At 35.5% G+C, this 20,703-nt stretch overlaps 2 protein-coding genes across 2 annotated transcripts; both read left to right on the top strand.

Annotated features, from left to right (window-relative positions):
* Positions 1–16,532: 16,532 nt before the first annotated feature.
* LOC131064740 (GCN5-related N-acetyltransferase 8) lies at positions 16,533–17,394 on the top strand. The gene has a single exon (XM_057999011.2). It carries the CDS (start codon positions 16,591–16,593, stop codon positions 17,224–17,226), a length of 636 nt encoding a protein of 211 aa, XP_057854994.2. The 5' UTR covers positions 16,533–16,590; the 3' UTR covers positions 17,227–17,394.
* A 1,794-nt stretch (positions 17,395–19,188) lies between these two features.
* Positions 19,189–20,256, top strand: LOC131064741 (GCN5-related N-acetyltransferase 8). The gene has a single exon (XM_057999012.2). It carries the CDS (start codon positions 19,402–19,404, stop codon positions 20,044–20,046), a length of 645 nt encoding a protein of 214 aa, XP_057854995.2. The 5' UTR covers positions 19,189–19,401; the 3' UTR covers positions 20,047–20,256.
* Positions 20,257–20,703: the final 447 nt, after the last annotated feature.

The following is a 20,703-nucleotide window of genomic DNA, read 5'->3' as shown; positions in this document are numbered from 1 at the left end:
TTTCTTTGAAATAACATGTGCACACACGTCACTTCAAAGAGGGGCAAAATGTAGACGTATAAAAATGACCATATTCCTAAATGAATATTTTATGTTCATTTCTCTATTTAATTAAATTATCCACATTCTTCTATTTTATTACATAAATTACTCAATTTATTTAAATAAAATTCACTATATCCATTTAATGAATAAATCATTTTATTCAAATAAATCCTCCTATCCACTTTTAATTAAATTCAAATTTAATTAAATAGTTATCCTAAATTGAATAAATCTAATTTATTTAATTTCTCCAAATTGCAATCAAATTGAATAAAATCATCTAATTCAATTAAATCCTATTATCCCCCCATCCACTTGCAAAATCCCAAACCCATTTCTAATCCCTTCTAGAATCTTCTAATCGCTTCTAATTAACCTAACCCCTCCTCTAAACTTTGTCACATCCCTAAGCAAAGGGAAGTCACTTCTCAATGTCTCAAAGTCTTTGATAACCATTAAAGGCTTTCAACCTTCAACCATTAAATGTCTCAAAGTCTTTGATAACCTTTGAAAGCTTCCAACCTTCAACCACTTAATCCACAAAGTCTCCAATAACCATTAATGGTTAACTCAAACCCTCCTACATGGTTAAAACATTTGTTTTGACTCAACCTCTACCCAACCCAAGGGTCTCATCAGGCCTTTATTGCTTTGACCATGATTATCTCTTAATCATTTGCACAAAGGTTTATCCTTGGATTAACTCCTAATCCAGTGGGTAATCCTAACTTAGACTTGACCCTTAGCCTCTAGATAACTATGAGGTCTTCTCAGGGATTCAATACCTCCAACCCCTTCTTTCAACCCAATCTTATGTTGACATTTGTCACCATGTCATTGGTGCAAATTGTGCACATGGATCCCCAACTTTCAAACTTGGCCCTTGATTAAACCTTTCAATCCTGACCATCCATTGCCCTATTTGTGCTATAAATAGAGCTCTCATTCCTCCATTTTTAACAATCATCTTTCAAATTTGAAGCATTACACTTATGCTCAAATTCTTTCAAGCTTTCATTTCATATATACTCATCATTTAGCCTCTCTTTAAATTAGGAAGTAGACTAAATATGCATGTTTAGAATAAGTTCTTTATCATTTTAGCTCAATCATAGATTAAACATATCATGCTAGGATAGTATTCGTACTAATCTTGTCATCTTATCATTTAGTTTATTGCATTTTTAGCATCATACATAACTTCACATCTATTTCATACTAAATTTAGCAAAAGCATCTCTCGTTCTCATATTTGCCATCCCTAAACCATTTTGCTCAGTGATCTGAGAGCAAAACATTGGTGTGAGGGACATTGTGAGATAGAGAACCATGGGACCCTCCTTGGGAAGCTGAGTAATACTTCATTACTCCATAGCTTGCACCAAGAAGTCCTCTGTGTGTGTGTGGACTAGTATTTAACTAAATTTTCACATATTAAGTTTTATTCACCCACTTTTCCCGCATACAAACCTAAGTCTTCTCATCACAATTAAATATTCATTTAATTGGCTAATAATTCCTCTTTTTGTGAATTAATTAATAAATGAAAAATTATTAATTAATTCACTAAATTTCCTAATTTTCCTCTTTTTCTAATTTTCTAATTTTCTAATTTCTAATTCAATTTGCTCCTATTTTCCTCCTAATTTCATGGGAATGACATTTCAATTTGTCATAATTTGTCATAATTGACAATCAATCAAATTTTGCATAGAAAGTGCATAATTTGTCATAATTTGTCATAATTGACATAATTGATTTGCAATTTCCATTGGAATTGAATCATGCTAATCTTGTCTTTTCTCCAATTTCTCTATAAATTGGATGAATTTCTTCAATCTAATCCCCTAATCAGATTATCGAATTTCTAATCACTTTGTCAAATCACGCTTCGAGTACTCTTGTGTCAATGTCAATCTTGCTTTCACATTAGGTTTATGCACTTGAAGGTGAGATCCACAACAAAACTATTTGGAGAAGAAAGAAAGACAATGGAGCCGCATGAAGGAAGCATTTAGATCTACATCTGGTTTGCATAATCTTTTTGAATGTTTCAATTTTCATGTCTCTATTGAATGTGTTTAGGATAGATCGTTGCAATGAGCTTTCATGATTGAGCTAATGGTTAGTTTTTATATTGTTTGTGATGATTCCTAATTTCCTAGCTACACATATTTATGATTCTCACTAATGAAATGGTGACAATTGTCAACAAGAGACTGCTTGAGAGGAGATGTAAGAAGCATTAAATGCTTGAGAAGACCTCATGGTTACCTTAGGAGGTAAGGGTTAAGGTTAGGTTAAGGACTCTTGTGCAAAGGTTAAAGGGATAATCATGTGGTGAATACTAAGAGGGGGGGGGAATTAGTATACCAAAAAATCTTGCACTTAAACACTTAAACAGTCTAAAGATAAACCGGTAAAACAGTTTAACAGACAGACCGATTATCACACATGCAAACCAAAATGCAAATAACGCATTCACTCACAAAAGCAATACAACCATAACACAAGATATTTGACGTGGAAACCCAAATGGGAAAAACCACGGTGAGATGGAACTCACAAGTCACTATCTGCAGAATAGAAACCAGACCGGTTAAGGTCTTACAATGTTCTTCACCAGAACAGATTCTGTTAGGAATCTCAATCTCTGTTAGGAGATAAGTCCGATCAAGGACTACCTTGCTAGAGGATTTTAGATTCACAGAGGTGAACCACCTTATTAGAGGATTTTACAAAAGGCTTTTGGGCCTACCCGGTTAAGGGCTACAGACTTGTCAAAGATGTGAGTAATCAACAAGTGTTTGATCTATCTAATAGCACAGACTGCTCAATTAGATCCTTGATAGCTCGTTCTTAATGCACTCCTGCATTACTTCAATCTTCTACACATTCATATTCTTTTCAACTCCTCAACCACCTTAAACCCTAGTCACAACATAAACCCTTTTAGCAACAACCTAAAACCCTAGACATGATGTCCTTTTAAAGGAATCTGATTTCATGTCGGTCCAATAGGATTACATTTCAATTTCCTAGGTTCAATGAATCGAGACATACTCAGTAACACGACATAAGAAGCACAACCAGTGTGTCGGCACCGTTAAACAATTGGTGGATTGATAACTCATCACAAAATGCCAGTTGGTAACTCATCACAGAGTATTACTAGTTCATACAAAATACCGGTTGCCGATTTGACAAAAATGAAGATTGGTCGAAATGTGTTATGCTGCTTTAATCCCTCATACCGCTTGAGGTCAACATGCCGCTTTAGACCAGTAAACACATTCTGCAAAACATCAATAGTCTAATGACTATAATACAACATACTTGCAACATACTGGTTGAAACAAATACCGGTTGTGCTCTAACTCATACATATAAAGAGGATCTTAATGCAAGTGTGTGTCCATCAATGACAATCACAACATAAACATAAAAAAATGCCAACAATCTCCCCCTTTGGCATTGATGGCAACACTTAGGAAAATAAAATTTTGACATCTAAGTGTTTTACAACAAAATTATGCGATTAGGAAAATTGCTCCCCCTAAGCATATACACTATCCCTTTAACAATACAATGAATAGCAATTTTGCATACAGAGCATAAACATTGAGATATCAGAGCATATATCAAAGCATATAGCAAAATTTTAAAACCAGATACTTCTCCCCTATACTTCTCCAAAATAGAGTACTTCTCCCCCTTTGCCAACAATGACAAAGTACCGCTGAACAACCTTGTTTCCATTTGATATTAAAACAATAAAAGTTTATGACAATAAGGAGTAGTACTTGTCAAAAACAGATTTATAGTCCTGCAAGAATTGCTTCATTGATAGAGACCAGGACTCAATTAGGGAGGTGGCCACTTCTTTCTTTGTTTGCATCTAGGAGACCTGTTCTTCCATGGCATCAACTGTGCTCATCTCCTGTGTAACTATCAAGGCATCTAGGTTCAGATAACACTTCTGAAGAATTTACAGACATGGAAGTAAAACCAGTTGTAGCTCCTGCAAATCTCTAGACCGTATGTTGATTTCTTGCTCCATTTTGGCTGACTGGATATGAAACCGGTGAACGGTTTGCCCATAAGTTGTGAAGGAATCATAAGGCAACTTGAATGTGCTCAAGTAGGACTGCAAGTCCTGTTCAATTTTTTGCTTCTGAGCTAGCACATCATCATAGAACAGATGGAGTTGATAGATTTTGCTGAGTAGCATATTCCCCTCATCTAGAGAGTCACGTATGTCCTTTTGTTCTTTCTTCAGTTAAGACTGGAGCTCATTCAACTTTTTCACCAGAGCTATATTAAGAGCCTTTTGATGCTCCTTCTTGACATTAGCCTCTGCTGCCTCGTCAAGACTCTGCACTTGATCATCTACTATTGTGCATAGGAGCTTTAGTCTAGCTAATGAAGAATCAGTGTTTGGAAGATTTGTACCGAGTATCAAACCGGTAAGTGTATCCACAGCAGCTTGGATTACATCCTGCTCCTTCTTCCGTCGAATGTTTTCAAGGCACTCTTGAGTTACCTTGATGCTCTGCATTAGCTCTGATTCACTTGCAGACTGGAGATCGATAGGACTGGTGATATCAACCGGTTTGGCTTGACTCTCAGTTGCCTTCGGAGTCTCCATCTATGTGCTCTTCTCCGCTTCTCCTGTCTTGTCCTTTTCCGCTTTCTTTTTCTCCGCTTCTCTCCTTTTCTCCGCTTTCTTATCTTCTTCTTCCTTCTTTTTCTCTACTTCCTTCTTCTTTTCCTATTCCTTGTCTTCTTCTTCCTTCTTCTTCCTCTCAGCTTCCTTCCTATTCTCCTCTTCTTTCTCTTTCTCTTCCTTCTTCTTCTTTTCTTCTTCCTTTCGCTTCTTCTCTTCTTTATCCTCTTTCCGCTTTACCTCATCTTCATCCCTCTTCTTCTTCTCTGTCTGTTCCCTAGCTACTTCCTTTCTATCCTCGGCTTGCTTATTGCCCTGTTCGGCCTGATGCTCCTGTCCTGTTCCCTCAAAAGGTATGTCCTGAGTGACATCTTCTACGTCCAGGGCATCAACATCAATAGTGTCGATTGGTTCTACAACTAGATTTCCTTCATCATCAAATGCTTCATCCGGTTTGGATATAACCGGTTCTTCTTCTGCTTGTCAGTTAGCCAAACATGCTTTGTGAGTCTGGATAGCAATTTGCATAAATAGATGGGTGTCCTTTTCGACATTAGCAACTCTACCTTCTAACAGCCAGAGTCTTCTTTTTCTAGTGAAGAAGAGTCCTTTATTTAGATCAATAACATCATATAATTCAGAATTTGACAGGCTGGGAAAGTATTGTGCAAAAACCTTCTCTCTGATTTCTTGTTCTTTCTCTATGGCAATGCGCCATCTATTATCTAATGATATATATAAAGAATCCAATGTCTGAGATTTAATCTCTGAGGGCGACCGGTCATTACTACATAGATACTGAATTATTTCCTTTTCAACTACTTCCTTTTCATCCTCATTGAAGTTGTCGAAACACTCAACTAAATCATTTAACACTTTTCTCCTAATATTCTTTATTGTTCTTTGACAATGTGTCAAAGGTTTATAGGAGGAGATATCTATATTTACCGATGCTGAAGATGTCAGTTCACTCTGTGTCTTCTTTCTTGTCTGTCTCGCCTTTTTGGGTTGCTCCTCAGACATAGTTTCTTCTGAGTCTGGAGATTTGCTTCTTGTCTTCCTCTTTCTCTGGAACACTTTAGCCGGTGCAGCTTCTGGTTTCTTCTTAGCTAGTGACCACTTGGTCACTTTTGGAGTTGTAGTAGTAACTGGTGCAGATGCTGGAGGCACTGCCTTTGCCTTCTTCACTGTCGATCCTTTCTCTTTCACTGCTGGTGGTTCCTCAGTCGGTGCTATCTTCTCCAGGTAGGTGTCGGTTCTCTTCGCCTTAGGATCAAGCAGTGAGGCAATAAGAGTAGAGGCATACCCTTCCAGCATGTCGTACATCACCTCATAGCCCATTGGCCCCACTTCTTCCATTCTAGGCTCAACAGCCTCCATTATACATTTGTCTACTTGGATGGTGAAGCAGATATCGTCTTCATATTTCTTGACGATGTCTCCTGATATCCTCACTCTTTGGCTCATCTTCCTTCTAAACTCATCAGAATACTTGTTCAGAATATCAAGGTAACCGGTTCCAAGTGCTTCAATGCTTTCCTTGATTTGCTTGGTTACCAGTTGGTCACCAGACCATTGAACGTCTCCTACTCCTAGGAAGTATCCTTGAAAGTAAAAGAACAACCCAACCAATAGTTGTCCAAACTTGAACCTCAGTGCATTATCTTGTTTGATTGATTTTAGGTTCAATAGGAGTTGCCTCTGCATACCGGTGCATAGGTCAAATGATGCATCCTCCTTTATCATTCGGTAAGTGGCATTTACCATTACAGCAGATATAGAGTTGATTCTGCTGGCTAAGAACATCCGGTAGCCTATCACCATGCAGGCATACTTAACCAGATCATCCTTGATTGAATTTATAATCATGCCCCATGAGTCACTCACTGAACCGGTGAGCTTGGACATCTTAGTTTTGCTAACTGTCCTTAGGGTTAGTACTTCCCCTGTATTGCAGAAACCGGTGACTGCATGAATTGCCTGCGGTGTGATATCATGCGTCCTCTCCAAGTACATTTTGTCACCATGGACCCTGCTCAAAATAATCCTTATATGATCTTCTATGAAATCCTCCAGGAAGTAAACATCATTGTGGAGTTTCTTCTTCTCCAGAATACTATACTCCGGTTTGATCATCATATCTTGTCCACAAAACAGACCTAGTTGGGTATGGATAGCTAGAGACCCTAGGTCTTCGAGTTTACAATCAATATAATCTGATATTCCCTCTTCTACTATCACTCCACCCGGAACTTGTGATAGGGCATTATACTTTGACTTCCGTTGACTAAAACTTTTAGACTCAATAGATGCACTAGAACTGGTATGAGATGCGGAAGCCATTGTAGAAATTTTAAGAACTCGAGAAATACCTTTCAAAACATGCAAATTTAGGGCTTTCTGATTCTCCTTTACTCCTCACTTCGTTGGTAGCTGAATCACCGCTTTGTGTTCTCCACTTGACCGTTTGCTATTTAAATTTGAATCTCCTTCACGATTTCTCAATTTCTCCAAATTTCTGCTCAAATCGCCTTTTTGTTGCTCTGCTCTTTGAAAAACTTTTCTTCGCTCGAAAACTGATAGTGAGAAATGATTTCAAAAATGGTTTTAAACATAGTCCTCACCTACCATCATTAATGCTCCTCCATTAGGGCATAAACCCTAATTTTCCTTTTTACCATTTCCGGTCTTCTGCCAAGCGACAAGTATCATATACCGATTAAGGTCTTTTTCTGGTTTAAACTGGGGGTTCGAAAACATTTTGCCATTTGCTCCCCCTAAGCCTTTTGAAGCTTAGTTTGTTGGTTCCGATATTTCCACACTAGGTGCAGAAACTGGTTCCTCTTCCAACATTATTGGTTTCCTCTTCCAGGTTTTGTTCATGTCCGCTTGAACTGTTTCAACATCAATTCCTCCTTCCTAAGTGACCGATATATCATCAGATATACTCTTTCTGCTTATGCAAAATCTTGCAATGTGACCCAATTTGTTGCAGTGATAACAAACCAATCTAGGTGCTCTCCAAGGTCCATTGTTCATGTTTCCATTCTTCCTTCTACATGTTGCAACAGTGTGACCATGACCATTACAGATCATACAATTTGCTCTCCATCTGGTTGTCGCTTGATAGTCACCACTTCTTGGCTGATGATTGAAGACATTAAACCGGTTGTGATTCCGGTTCACAAAAGGTTCAGGACCAACTCCTTGGGTCCTCTGAGGATATCTTCCAGTGTCATTCATGGCAGACCTGCATTCAAATGCTCTATGCACATACTTGTTGCATGCATAACAATGACCATTGAACTTATTGGATCTAGGTACATTGTTAATAAAGTAAGGAAAATTATTGTAGGCTTTGCTCCTCCATACATTGGTAGTGTGTCCTTCTTTAAGACAGTTAAAGCAAACAGGTTTGATTTTTTCTTACCTTTACCTTTGAGTGTTGATTGCTTCTTTGATGCTTCAACATTTGTTCCTGAGGATTCTCCTTCCTCATGTCCAAAGAAACCAAGTCCATTGGTATTCTTTACCGTTCTAGCTGACTCAAGCTTTTGCTCTAGCTTGACAGTACTTTTGCTGAACTTAGCAAGTATTTCCTTTGACTCAAAGAGTTCTTTGGAAATAGCAGCATTTGTTTCCAACAAATTTTCATTCTCAGAGATGGCAGTGTTCAGTTCTCCTTGCATGTCTTCCTTTTCCACCTTGCTTGCATGGAGTTGAGCATTTAGGGCACTCATCTCTTGTTTCAACTTGGAGATCTCACAATCTCTTTCTTTCACTAGGTCTTCAGTTTTTCTCCGATTCTCAAGCTCTTGACACATCCGGATAGTCAGTCCTTCCAACTCCTTTCTCAGGTTGGAGTTTGATTCATTCAACTTATTTACTTCTGCAATTAGGGCTTCCATGTCTGCTTCATCTGCAAAACTATTTTCAGATAGCTCCATCAGCTTTTCTGCATGTTCTCTCCTTTTTGCTTGAGATGCCTTGTATTTGACCATAAGATCATCATAGGCTTGCTCAGACTGAGTGAGTCATTGAGTAAGTTCCCTTAAGGTGTATTCCCCCATATCTCTTTCCAAGTGGTTAAACTTATAGAAAGGTAGGCTCTGATACCAATTGATGAATACTAAGAGGGGGGGGTGAATTAGTATACCAAAAAATCTTGCACTTAAACACTTAAACAGTCTAAAGATAAACCGGTAAAACAGTTTAACAGACAGATAGGTTATCACACATGCAAACCAAAATGCAAATAACGCATTCACCCACAAAAGCAATACAACCATAACACAAGATATTTGACGTGGAAACCCAAATGGGAAAAACCACGGTGAGATGGAACTCACAAGTCACTATCTGCATAATAGGAACCAGACCGGTTAAGGTCAGACCAGTTAAGGTCTTACAATGTTCTTCACCAGAACATATTATGTTAGGAATCTCAATCTCTGTTAGGAGATAAGTCCGATCAAGGACTACCTTGCTAGAGGATTTTAGATTCACAGAGGTGAACCACCTTGTTAGAGGATTTTACAAAAGGCTTTTGGGCCTAACCGATTAAGGGCTACAGACTTGTCAAAGATGTGAGTAATCAACAAGTGTTTGATCTATCTAATAGCACAGACTGCTCAGTTAGATCCTTGATAGCTCGTTCTTAATGCACTCCTGTAATACTTCAGTCTTCTACACATTCATATTCTTTTCAACTCCTCAACCACCTTAAACCCTAGTCACAACATAAACCCTTTCAGCAACAACCTAAAACCCTAGACATGATGTCCTTTTAAAGGAATCTGATTTCATGTCGGTCCAATAGGATTACATTTCAATTTCCTAGGTTCAATGAATCTAGACATACTCAGTAACACGACACAAGAAGCACTGCCAGTGTGTCGGCACCATCAAACAATCGGTGGATTGATAACTCATCATAAAATGCCAGTTGGTAACTCATCACAGAGTATTACCGGTTGCCGGTTTGACAAAAATGAAGACTGGTCGAAATGTGTTATGCCACTTTAATCCATTGTACCGCTTGAGGTCAACATGTCGCTTTAGACCGATAAACACATTCTGCAAAACATCAATAGTCTAATGACTATAATACAACATACTCGTAACATACCGGTTGAAACAAATACCGGTTGTGCTCTAACTCATACATATAAAGAGGATCTTAATGCAAGTGTGTGTCCATCAATGACAATCACAACATAAACATCAAAAATGCCAACACCATGGTCAAAGCAATGAATGCTTGATGAGACCCCTGGGTTAGATGAGGGTTAAGTTAGGCAAAAAGTCTCTAACCATGCCACTAAGGGTTAGTTAACCATTAATGCTTTGAAGACTTTGGGGACAAATTTGTAAGAGTCCTTCCAAATCTGGGGGTATTCAACAAGTTAGCTTGATGAAGGCATAAAGGCTTTAATGCCTTTTGAAAACTTTACTCCAAATTTGAGAAGTGACCTCCTCAAATCTAGGGAAAAGGGATAATGAATGGGTTTGGGTTAATTGATTAGGATTAGATGGATTCTAGAAGAAATTAGGAATAGGGTTAGGATGCAAGTGGGAGATGTAGGAAAATGCAAATGGATGAGGGATAATAGGATTTAATTAAAATAAATTATTTTATTTCAATTTGGTTGCAAGTTGGGAATTTAAATAAATTAGATTTATTTAATTAGGGTGAACTATTTAATTAAATGTAAATTTAATTAAAAAGTAGGGAGAAGGGATTTAATTAAATAAAAGGACTTCTTGGTGCAAGTTATGGAGTCATGAAGAATGACTCAACTTCCCAAGGTTGGTTCTATGGTTCTCTATCTCACAAGGTCCCTCAATCCAATACCTTTGCTCTCAGATCATTGAGCAAAGTGGCTTAGGGATGACGAATGCAAGAATGAGGCATGCTTTAGATTGATTTGAATATGAAATGCATCCTATCTATGCATGATTCTACAAATGCAATAAACTAGATTATAAGATGACAAGATTAGTAGCAATACTATCCTAACATGATATACTAGTTAATGATGATACAGGAAATAGCCTAAAATGCTTATTAGATTAATTCCTATTACAAAGAGAAGCTAGATAGATGTATTGATAAATTTGAGCATAAATGAGATACTAAAAGTTTGCCTGGATCCTAAAATGGAGGAATGAGAGCTCTATTTATAGTGAAAATAGGGCAATGGATGGTCAAGATTGAAGGAGTTAATCAAGGGTCAAGATTGAAAGTTAATCAATCCATGTTTACAATTCTCACCAATGAAATGGTGACAATTGTCAACAAGAGACTGCTTGAGAGGAGATGTAAGAAGCATTAAATGCTTGAGAAGACCTCATGGTTACCTTAGGAGGTAAGGATTAAGGTTAGGTTAAGGTTATCCAATGGATAAAGCTTTTACCCAAAGGGTAAACTCTTGTGCAAAAGTTAAAGAGATAACCATGGTCAAAGCAATGAATGCTTGATGAGACCCTTGGGTTAGATGAGGGTTAAGTTAGGCAAAAAGTCTCTAACCATGCCACTAAGGGTTAGTTAACCATTAATGCTTTGAAAACTTTTGGGACAAATTTGTAAGAGTCCTTCCAAATTTGGGGGTATTCAACAAGTTATCTTGTTGAAGGCATAAAGGCTTTAATGCCTTTTGAAGACTTTACTACAAATTTGAGAAGTGACCTCCTCAAATTTAGGGAAAATGGATAATGAGTGGGTTTGAGTTAATTGATTAGGATTAGATGGATTCTAGAAGAAATTAGGAATAGGGTTAGGATGCTAGTGGGAGATGTAGGAAAATGCAAGTGGATGAGGGATAATAGGATTTAGTTAAAATAAATTGCTTCATTTCAATTTGGTTGCAAGTTGGGTATTTAAATAAATTAGATTTATTTAATTGGGGTGAACTATTTAATTAAATGTAAATTTAATTAAAAAGTAGGGAGAAGGGATTTAATTGAATAAAATGATTTATTCAATTAAATGACACAAAAGACTTAAGTGAATTTAACTAAATAAATTGAATAATTCATTTAATTAAACAGAAGAATGTGGATGATTTAATTAAATTGGATTTAACTAAATAGAGGAATGCGAATAAAATGAACATTGAATATTCATTTAGGAATATGGTCATTTTTATACGTCTACAATCACAATTGCAATAGCTTCAAAACTTAATCATCCACTACAATAACACATATGCAAGATCTAGCAATTAGGAACACACGGTTTATGTGGAAATTCTTGCAAGAGAAAACCATGGCAAAATATTGTTTGTATTAGAAAATTCTTGAAATCTTTGTAGGCGCCAACCCACAAAAAACATCAATCTCCCTTAGATGATTTGTAGGCACCAACTAACTGGAGACACCAACCCCCACAGCCAAGCACCAACTTAGCAAGAGACACCAATCTACTTGAACATGAGGCACCATCCTCCAAAAGTATAATGTGATATTTATTTGATCTTCTTCTTGAAACAAATATAATTCTCCTTTTATAAATTGGTTCAAAAACTTCACCAAAATTTGCAACAATGTCTTTCACCCTTGTTTGTTGCTTAATTTCTCAAAAACAACTCAAGTAGGTGTCTATGACATGTTTGTCTTGTGATTGTATAGGGTCAACACCCTTGTTTTGTTGCTTTTATGATAAAAAAACAATGTCTTTCACAAATCTGCTACATAATGACTTTTATATTTGTTCTTCAATATAAAATATATTCAATGAATGCCTATCTTTAAAAAGCAATTTGCAATTACACTTTATATCTTCACAAAATGGTGTGAATTCATGAAATGACATCTCCCTTGACAAATTATGCAACCTTTGTTTTTCAAATTCACTTCTTCACTTAACCCTTGATCATTGCTACAAGGGTTGGCTCCTATAAATTAAATTTATTTTTCAAATGAAAAATCCAAGAGAGAGTCCCAACAAGGGGGTCGGCCACAACATTAAAAGATTATTTTGCAAATTCTAAAACTTTGAGAGAGGGCGCCAAAAAGGCTAAGGGTCGACCCTTAGCAATAGTTTAATTTATTTTATTTTATTTCAATTTGCTCCAAGCATGGGTTGACCCATGCATAATTATTTGTGCAATTTAATATTTGAATTGCCCCCTTCCTTGCCCAATAAAGTCTCAAAAATAGTACCATAAATTTGGTACAATCTATCCTCCATTAACTTCACCTTTGATTTGCTCTATGAAATTTATTCTTCATTAACTTCGCCTCTAATATGCCCTATGACATAATGACAATAATCCAACATAAAATGCACACAATGCATTGTTGTTATTGAATGAGGATGATAATGGCATTTAATGTCTTTCAGGCCAAGCTAGGAGTAGGACCTAACAATGTATGTAGAAAATGCAATTCATTTTAGTGTTCAAGTATCTATAGATGGTATAATTTTGTGTTATGTTAATGTATATGTTACTGACACAATTGTTATTTTAATTCTTAATTATTATAATAATAACCTAGAATTAGACTTAGTGCAATTGCAAGCTTGAATTTTAGTTTACATCTAGTTGGCGTTGCTTTACATTTTTATGTGTCAAAATAGTATGTAAAATGTTTGATTCAATACTTGGCTAGAGTGTAGCGTGAAAAGAAATTCCCTTAAGTTTCATATTTGTCATTGAGTACAACATGATTGGGAAATATTTGAAGCACCATAGTATTAAAATAAGTTGTTAACAAATTATGGTTTAAGTCACTAAAGAGTTCTTGCAACTTGCTATAAAGCTATAAATGATCATTGTGTTATTTCAAAGGTGTGTTGTTGCACTTGAATGCCAAGCTTAATACTATCGAGTTTGGACATTATTTTCCTTTTACTAAATATTGCAACAAACACATGATTTTTTATTTTTTTTTAAGTCTACAAAATATACAAAAGGTGTTGCTTGTTTGTTGCAAAGATGATTCTTAAACAATGCAATATGAAGTTCAAACTATTTAACAATTTTTTTGCAAGGTCAGCTCTAAAGCAATATAATATGAACTTGTTAATCTTATTAAATGCACTAAGGAAAATACAAAAAACAACAAATAATTAGGTTTGATTTTTGAATGATTTCACTATCTTTAGTAGAACTTAACATGCATAATGATCTAAGTACTTGATCACTTGATTTTGTTGTCCATGAAACATCTCAAACTCATTGTTGGTTTTCCTACCTCAACTTTGTGTATGACTCAATTTGTGCATAAGTCTATTTGTTCATGTGATACCTAGACATGGTTTTGAAAAGTAAATGATGACTAATATATAATCTAATTTATTTTAAAGGAATATTCTAGTTTGTTTATAATTTACAGTTTGTTCTTTTCAAGTCTTTAATGTAATTCTTGTTTCTTTTGTTAATCATGTCTTTCTAGAGCTAAATCATATTTTTATTTTACATATTAGTATTTATTTAATATTACAACCTTCATGAATGTGAAAAGATTGGTGTTTGATAATAAATTCTTGCAACATCATTACAATCACAATGTCAAAATTGTGTGCACTATTTAGCACCTTTCGAAGTTGTAGATTTGCAACCCACGTAAGCATGGAAACTTTGGAATAGAGCATGGCCATTCAACAACCATAATAGAGTGAATTTTTTTGTCAAATACTGTAGTTGCAAGTGTCTTGGTAGTCTAACCTTACAATTTTCATTGCTTGATAAATATAAATATAATTCTTAATACCATTAAGCTCTTACTCTCTTCTTATAGTAAGATTTAACTTTAATGGTATTGAATTGAATTTTTTAGGCTGTCTTTAAGTTAAACAAAAATAAATAAAAAATAAAAAATTGTTGGAGTTTAATGGGTGCAAATGATCATCAATATTATACTTGATATATATCCAATATGTTTTGGAACACTACATATAAACAATTTTTGTCATAAACCATGATACATTATGGACACAAGTAGTAACTTCAATAAACATTAAGGGAAAAGCGATTAAGAACTTTCTCTAATGATATCTTGGTTGATGGCAATTTCATGACAGTCAGATTGAGAGGTATATACAACTTAGAACATCTCTAGTCATACTATATAATAAATGGGAATCTTGTTCATGAAAACTAAGATTTTAGATTTTAAAATTCTATTAATAATTTAGATTTAATTATGTAATTGTAAATTTAATTATTTTAGATTTAATTATGATTCTTTTGGCTCTTTTTATCTCACAAGAATATGATCCCATTGGTTCGTTAATATTATAAATTGCGAAAATTTCTTATCATTGATCTTTTTATTTTTATTAATTAAAACAAACCAGATTTAAAAGTAAAATCATACGAACAAGCAGACGAGCTGCAAAATGAGCCACAAAAGTAGACAGTAGCAAACAAGAAAATAGAGTGAACAGCAAAGGAGGACTGATCATTTCATCGGGGTTATGGAATACTCTTTACATAAGAAAGAACAGACCAATTACAGAATGAACAGCCACAACTGCAAAACTAAAAACAACAAACAGCAAAGAAAAATGTAAAATGACTTGATCATCGTATTGTTGTTTGATGACCTATCTTTATGGACTGTTTTCTTTTTTTCATATAAAAAAAAATTGAAGTTGCCCATTAGTACACGACTCTTCATCTTTTCAACCAACACGTAGCTGCTTTATGCAAGCATCTCTGAAAAAGGATCCCCAGTTATATTCCATAAAACATATCCAAGCCCTCTACGCAATACATGATCTGATTTATGAAAACCAGATTACAATACCTGGTGTGATACCTGCGGTATTGTAGATTTCAACACAAAAATTGACAACAAGAAGATTGCAAACCAAAAACTGTCTCCATTCTATTCAAAATTGGAGTTTATACAAGTCGAATGTATCCCAAGGGTCACACAAATCCCTTGGAATTGAAACGAAGAGTCACCATAATGTTTATTACAATTAAACTACTAAAACTATCAAAATTATCAAAAAACTAAATATAAAATTTTAGTCCACTTTGAGAAGGCATAACTTTCTCATCCTAGCTCCGAATTACAAACCGTTTGATGCGTTGGAAAGATATTCAAATAATCTAGAACCAAATTTCGGAGACAGTGATGATAGCATATTTGTCCAAAAATGCACCGAAGACCCTCAAAATTGCAATTTACTAAAACATAGAAAATTTTGAAAAAATTAGATTTCAATATTTTCCCAATTTAATCATGATCATTCCTCCCCCCTTAAGAGGCAATGGGCCCCATTGCACTAATCTGCTGCAACAGATGAGGAAATTGTTCTTCAATTTGTTCCTTAGTAAGCCACTTGCCTTGATGAGAATGCTGACCAGCTCGAACCACCCAATACAAAGGGACAAGATATTCAAATCAATCAACAATGTCGTTTGCCATATTCAATCAAGCCTTTCAAGGATGAAGTGATATGTGATGTAGCACCATTGGATGTATGCGATGTCTTGCTGGGGCAGCCATACATGTATCAGAGGCATGGGGTGTATGAGTCAAGGCCACGTAGTGTTACAATCAAGCTTGGTGAGAAGAGGTACCGAATACCAGAGGTATGTCCAACAAAAACTGCATCTTTAATTAGTGCTAAACAATGTAAACGCTTGATTGCTCAAACTGGAGCTTTTATTGTACTCATGATTCGCCCTGAACAAACAAAGTCAGTTGTTCTTAATACACATGCTAAGGTAACAGAGAATCAACAAAATCAAATAGATAAAAATTTTCCGAGCAGCATATTTGTCCAAAAATGCACCGAAGACCCTCAAAACTGCAATTTACTAAAACATAGAAAATTTTGAAAAAATTAGATTTCAATATTTTCCCAATTTAATCCTGATCAATACAACACAGGCAAACATAGTAAGCTGAAGATCTTAATGGCGATGGAGGTAAATGAAGCATCTGTATGCGTGAGACTAGCCATGAAAGACGAATCCCCTCTCATCCTAGAACTGATCCAGCAACTGGCCGAGTTCGAACGCCTGACTCATATGTGTGAAGCAACACAATCAGGCATCGAATCCACCCTCTTCAATTTTCCTCCCTTCGAAGGCCCCACTGTCTTTTTCCTAGAAATAAACCCAACGAGTCCTACAAACCCTAGCCCCAGCTCTGAAAACCCTAAGGATCGTTTTGAAAACATTGTTCAAAATCTGAGCTTTAACCCTCCCGTGAACGACCCAGATGCGCAGAATTTCATTTCGAAGAGCGGCGGGACTGTTGTGGGATTTGTTCTTTTCTTCAGGAATTATTCAACTTTTTTGACGAAACCAGGGTTTTATATAGAAGATCTTTTTGTGAGGAAGCCCTACAGGAGGAGGGGTTTGGGCACCATTTTGCTCAAGGCGGTGGCCAGTCAGGCGACGAAGTTAGGGTTTAGTAGAGTGGAGTGGTCCGTGCTGGACTGGAATGTGAATGCCATCAAGTTTTACGAGGATATGGGGGCGCACCTGTTGCAGGAATGGCGGATTTGCAGGCTTACTTGTAAAGCATTGGAGGCTTTTGGGGTTTGAACTCAGGACCTCGTGCTGTTTTTCTGTTTATTTTTATGTTAGGGCATAGGGTTTAGGGTTTGCCTTTTCTTTTTAATATATTATATAGAGCTATTACAAAATAAAAGCTTTCAATCTATTATAGTTTAATTATTAAATTGAAAAAATATAAAAAATATTTTTGAATAATTATAACACTTAATTATAAAACTTACTAAACTTATTGAGAAATCTTGCTTTTTAATTTGCTGAAAATGATATCAGCTCATTTTTTCTTTTTATGATACACTTAAATGATATGAAAATAATTAAAACTGACCCTTTGTTTTTTTTTTTAATCTTTATCTTGTGTTAAAACTAGTTTCATATGTACAAGTGAAATCATAAGAAGTCCTAAAAAGACCTTTTATTTGTTTATTGTTGAGACTAATATATACCAGATTTGGCATGTATTGCTCAGTTTGAAATATGTTATATGTAAATTACACTTTAATATTATTGCTCTCTAATATGAAGTATTCTATTTAATTGCATAAATCTAGTTTAGACTTGTCCATGGCACCTATTGATCTCTTTTTATTAAAGAAATTATATAATTCGTGAGATTGTTTAGATAATTTAGACTCATAATTATAATCAGGTAATGTAGCTTAGTAATTAGGTCATAATGTTGGTGTTAGTGATATATTTTTAATATCGACATTGTATTAGGTTATGATTTCAAATGTAAATATCATAAAATTTTATATGAAATAATATTATATCAAAGGGGTTGCATGTTGTCGTTTTGATTAAGTAGGAATTTTGAAAGGGTCCAAACTCTTAGAAAAATTATAAAAGACAAGGCATCATAAAATCTTAAAAAAACCAATCCAAAGTTTATGGTTTTAGTTATTAAAAGAGTTCTTATAACTTGCTATAAAGATATAAATGACCATCATGTTATTCCAAAGGACGCAAACAAGCTCAATACTATTAAGTCATGGACATTTTTTTCCTTTTAGTTAACATTGCAACAAAGCACCTTTAACACATGAATTAAAGAAAAAAAAACTAGGCATCTCTTGTTTGATTTTGGTGAGTTTGAAACAATGCAATATGAAGTTTGAATTGTTTGACAAATTTGTTGCAAGGCCAATTATGTAACAATATAAAATGAACTTGTCAATCTTCATGTTTGCATTATATGCATTTAATGTATTGGGGGATAATGCATAAATCAACAAATTATTATATTTGATTTTTAAATTATTTCAATATATTTAGGAGAACACTCAATATGCCTAATGACCTAGGTACTTGATCACTTGATTTCATTGACCTAATGACCTAGGTACCTCATTTTTGTGTATGACTTAAGTTGTGCCTTGATTATTTGTTCATTTTGACACCAAGAACTAGTTTTAAAGTTAAAAAAGCATCATCTAGTTGATTTCTAGTTTAGGCTTCCTCTCATTTTTTCTTTTCCAAGCTTGGTTTCTTTTGTTTCTTTGTCTTTCTAGAGCTATATTAGATTTTTATTTTACATGTTGGCATTGATTTGATATCACAAGCCTCATGAATGTGAAAAGTTTGGTGTTAGTCTTGAATTCTTGCAACATGCTTACAATAATAGTGTCAAAATTGTGTACATTGTTTAACACCTTCTTGTGTAAACATGACAACTTTGGAATAGAGTATGAACATTCAACAACCAATAGCTAAGTGGAATTTTTTTTTCTCAAACATTGCACTTGGAGGTGTATTGGTGGTCTAACTTTACAAAGTTCATTTCATGATAAAAATAATAGAACAAAATAAATATCCTTAATTTTTATATTTTAAATTTTAGATTTTTAAGATGGAATGAAAGTTTCCCACCTTTTCCTTAAAATTTTGTTGTGAAATATCATTTTTCCATATTTTTTAAAAAATTTACCAATATTTAAAAAAAATTATCTATTTAAAAATAGATGAAACCACCACTTCCTTAAAATTTTGGAGCTTGCCCATTCCATGAGACAATAAAAAACTCTAAAAAAATTTCTACGCTACCTGCCGAATTATTTCAGGAAAAACCTGTTTTATGCAAATTGCTCCGGTAAAAGGTGCGAGTTATATTCCAGAGAACATATCCATACATCCATTCAACACAACAGTGGTTCGGAAGGCTAGGAGTTGGTGTAGAGTCGAGGCAAACTTAAGCTCAAAATCTTAATGGCGATGGCAGCAAACGAAGCCTCTGTATGCTTGAGACTAGCAATCAAAGAGGATTCCCCTTTCATCCTAAAACTAATCCAGCAAATGGCCGAGTTCGAACGACTGACTCATATGTGTGAAGCAACACAATCGGGCCTCGAATCCACCCTCTTCAATGCACCTCCATTCGAAGGCACCACTGTCTTTATCCTAGAAATAAACCCAACAAGTCCCCAAAACCCTACAAACCCTAACCTCGGCTCTGAAAACCCTAATGCTATTTTTCATAACATTGTTCAAAATCTGAACTTGGACCCTCCCGTGAATGACCCAGATGCGCAGTATTTCGTTTCAGAGAGCGGTGCGACCGTTGTGGGATTTGTTCTTTTTTTCAGAAATTATTCATCTTTTTTGGCGAAGCCGGGGTTTTATATAGAAGACATTTTTGTGAGGGAGCCCTACAGGAGGAGAGGTTTGGGCACCATTTTGCTCAAGGCGGTGGCCAGCCAGGCGGCGAAGTTAGGGTTTGGTAGGGTGGAGTGGTGCGTGCTTGACTGGAATGTGAATGCCATCAAGTTTTACGAGGAAATGGGGGCGCAGCTGCTGCAGGAATGGAGGATTTGCAGGCTTACTGGTAAAGCATTGGAGGCCTTCGGGAATTGAACTCGATCCCTCGAGTTGTTAATTTTCCATTCTAGGGCATGCGGTTTAAGCCCAACTTTTTTTATGGGTACTGGTCCCGCGATATGAGAACAAGTAAACTTCAATTGCCTGGCATCTTTTGTTTCAGTTTCTTATGTAAAAAATTGTTTACTATGTACGAGTGATGTTAAAAGAGGCCTTAAATAGCTCTTATATTTGGTTTATTGCAGATGATAAGAAAATATTTATGCTTTGGATGCCATTTTAGTTAAATGCCATTTTTTGCAAAGATCCATGAGATATGTCATTCTACTCTGGTTAGTAAAAAGTGAAATACAGGATCAGTATAAATATATTCAAGTTAGGATGAACGAATAAATAAACAAGCAGAGGCCTGCGTTCATGTAAGTTTCATTTTCATAGACAAGGTTAAGGCCAAGAGCATGTGTTCTTGACCTTAAAGCTTGGGAGCTGCCGGAGCCTTTAGGCGGTCCCCATTCCTAGGTGAGAGAGTCTTCAAGCACTCTTCTATCAGAGGAGGAGGAGAAGGAATATCTGGCGAAAGGAAATAGAAAATTTGATAGACATTAAGTTTCTACAATTCATATGATTGAAATCAGCTGTTTCTTGATTAGATTGTTCAAAAAAAATTGCATTTTCTTTCTAATATCTTAATAA

This window comes from Cryptomeria japonica, chromosome 8 (genome assembly GCF_030272615.1).
Source record: "Cryptomeria japonica chromosome 8, Sugi_1.0, whole genome shotgun sequence".
Lineage (NCBI taxonomy): Eukaryota > Viridiplantae > Streptophyta > Pinopsida > Cupressales > Cupressaceae > Cryptomeria > Cryptomeria japonica.
The sequence above is the reverse complement of the archived record's forward strand: the minus strand, read 5'-3'. Positions and strand labels throughout refer to the sequence as shown.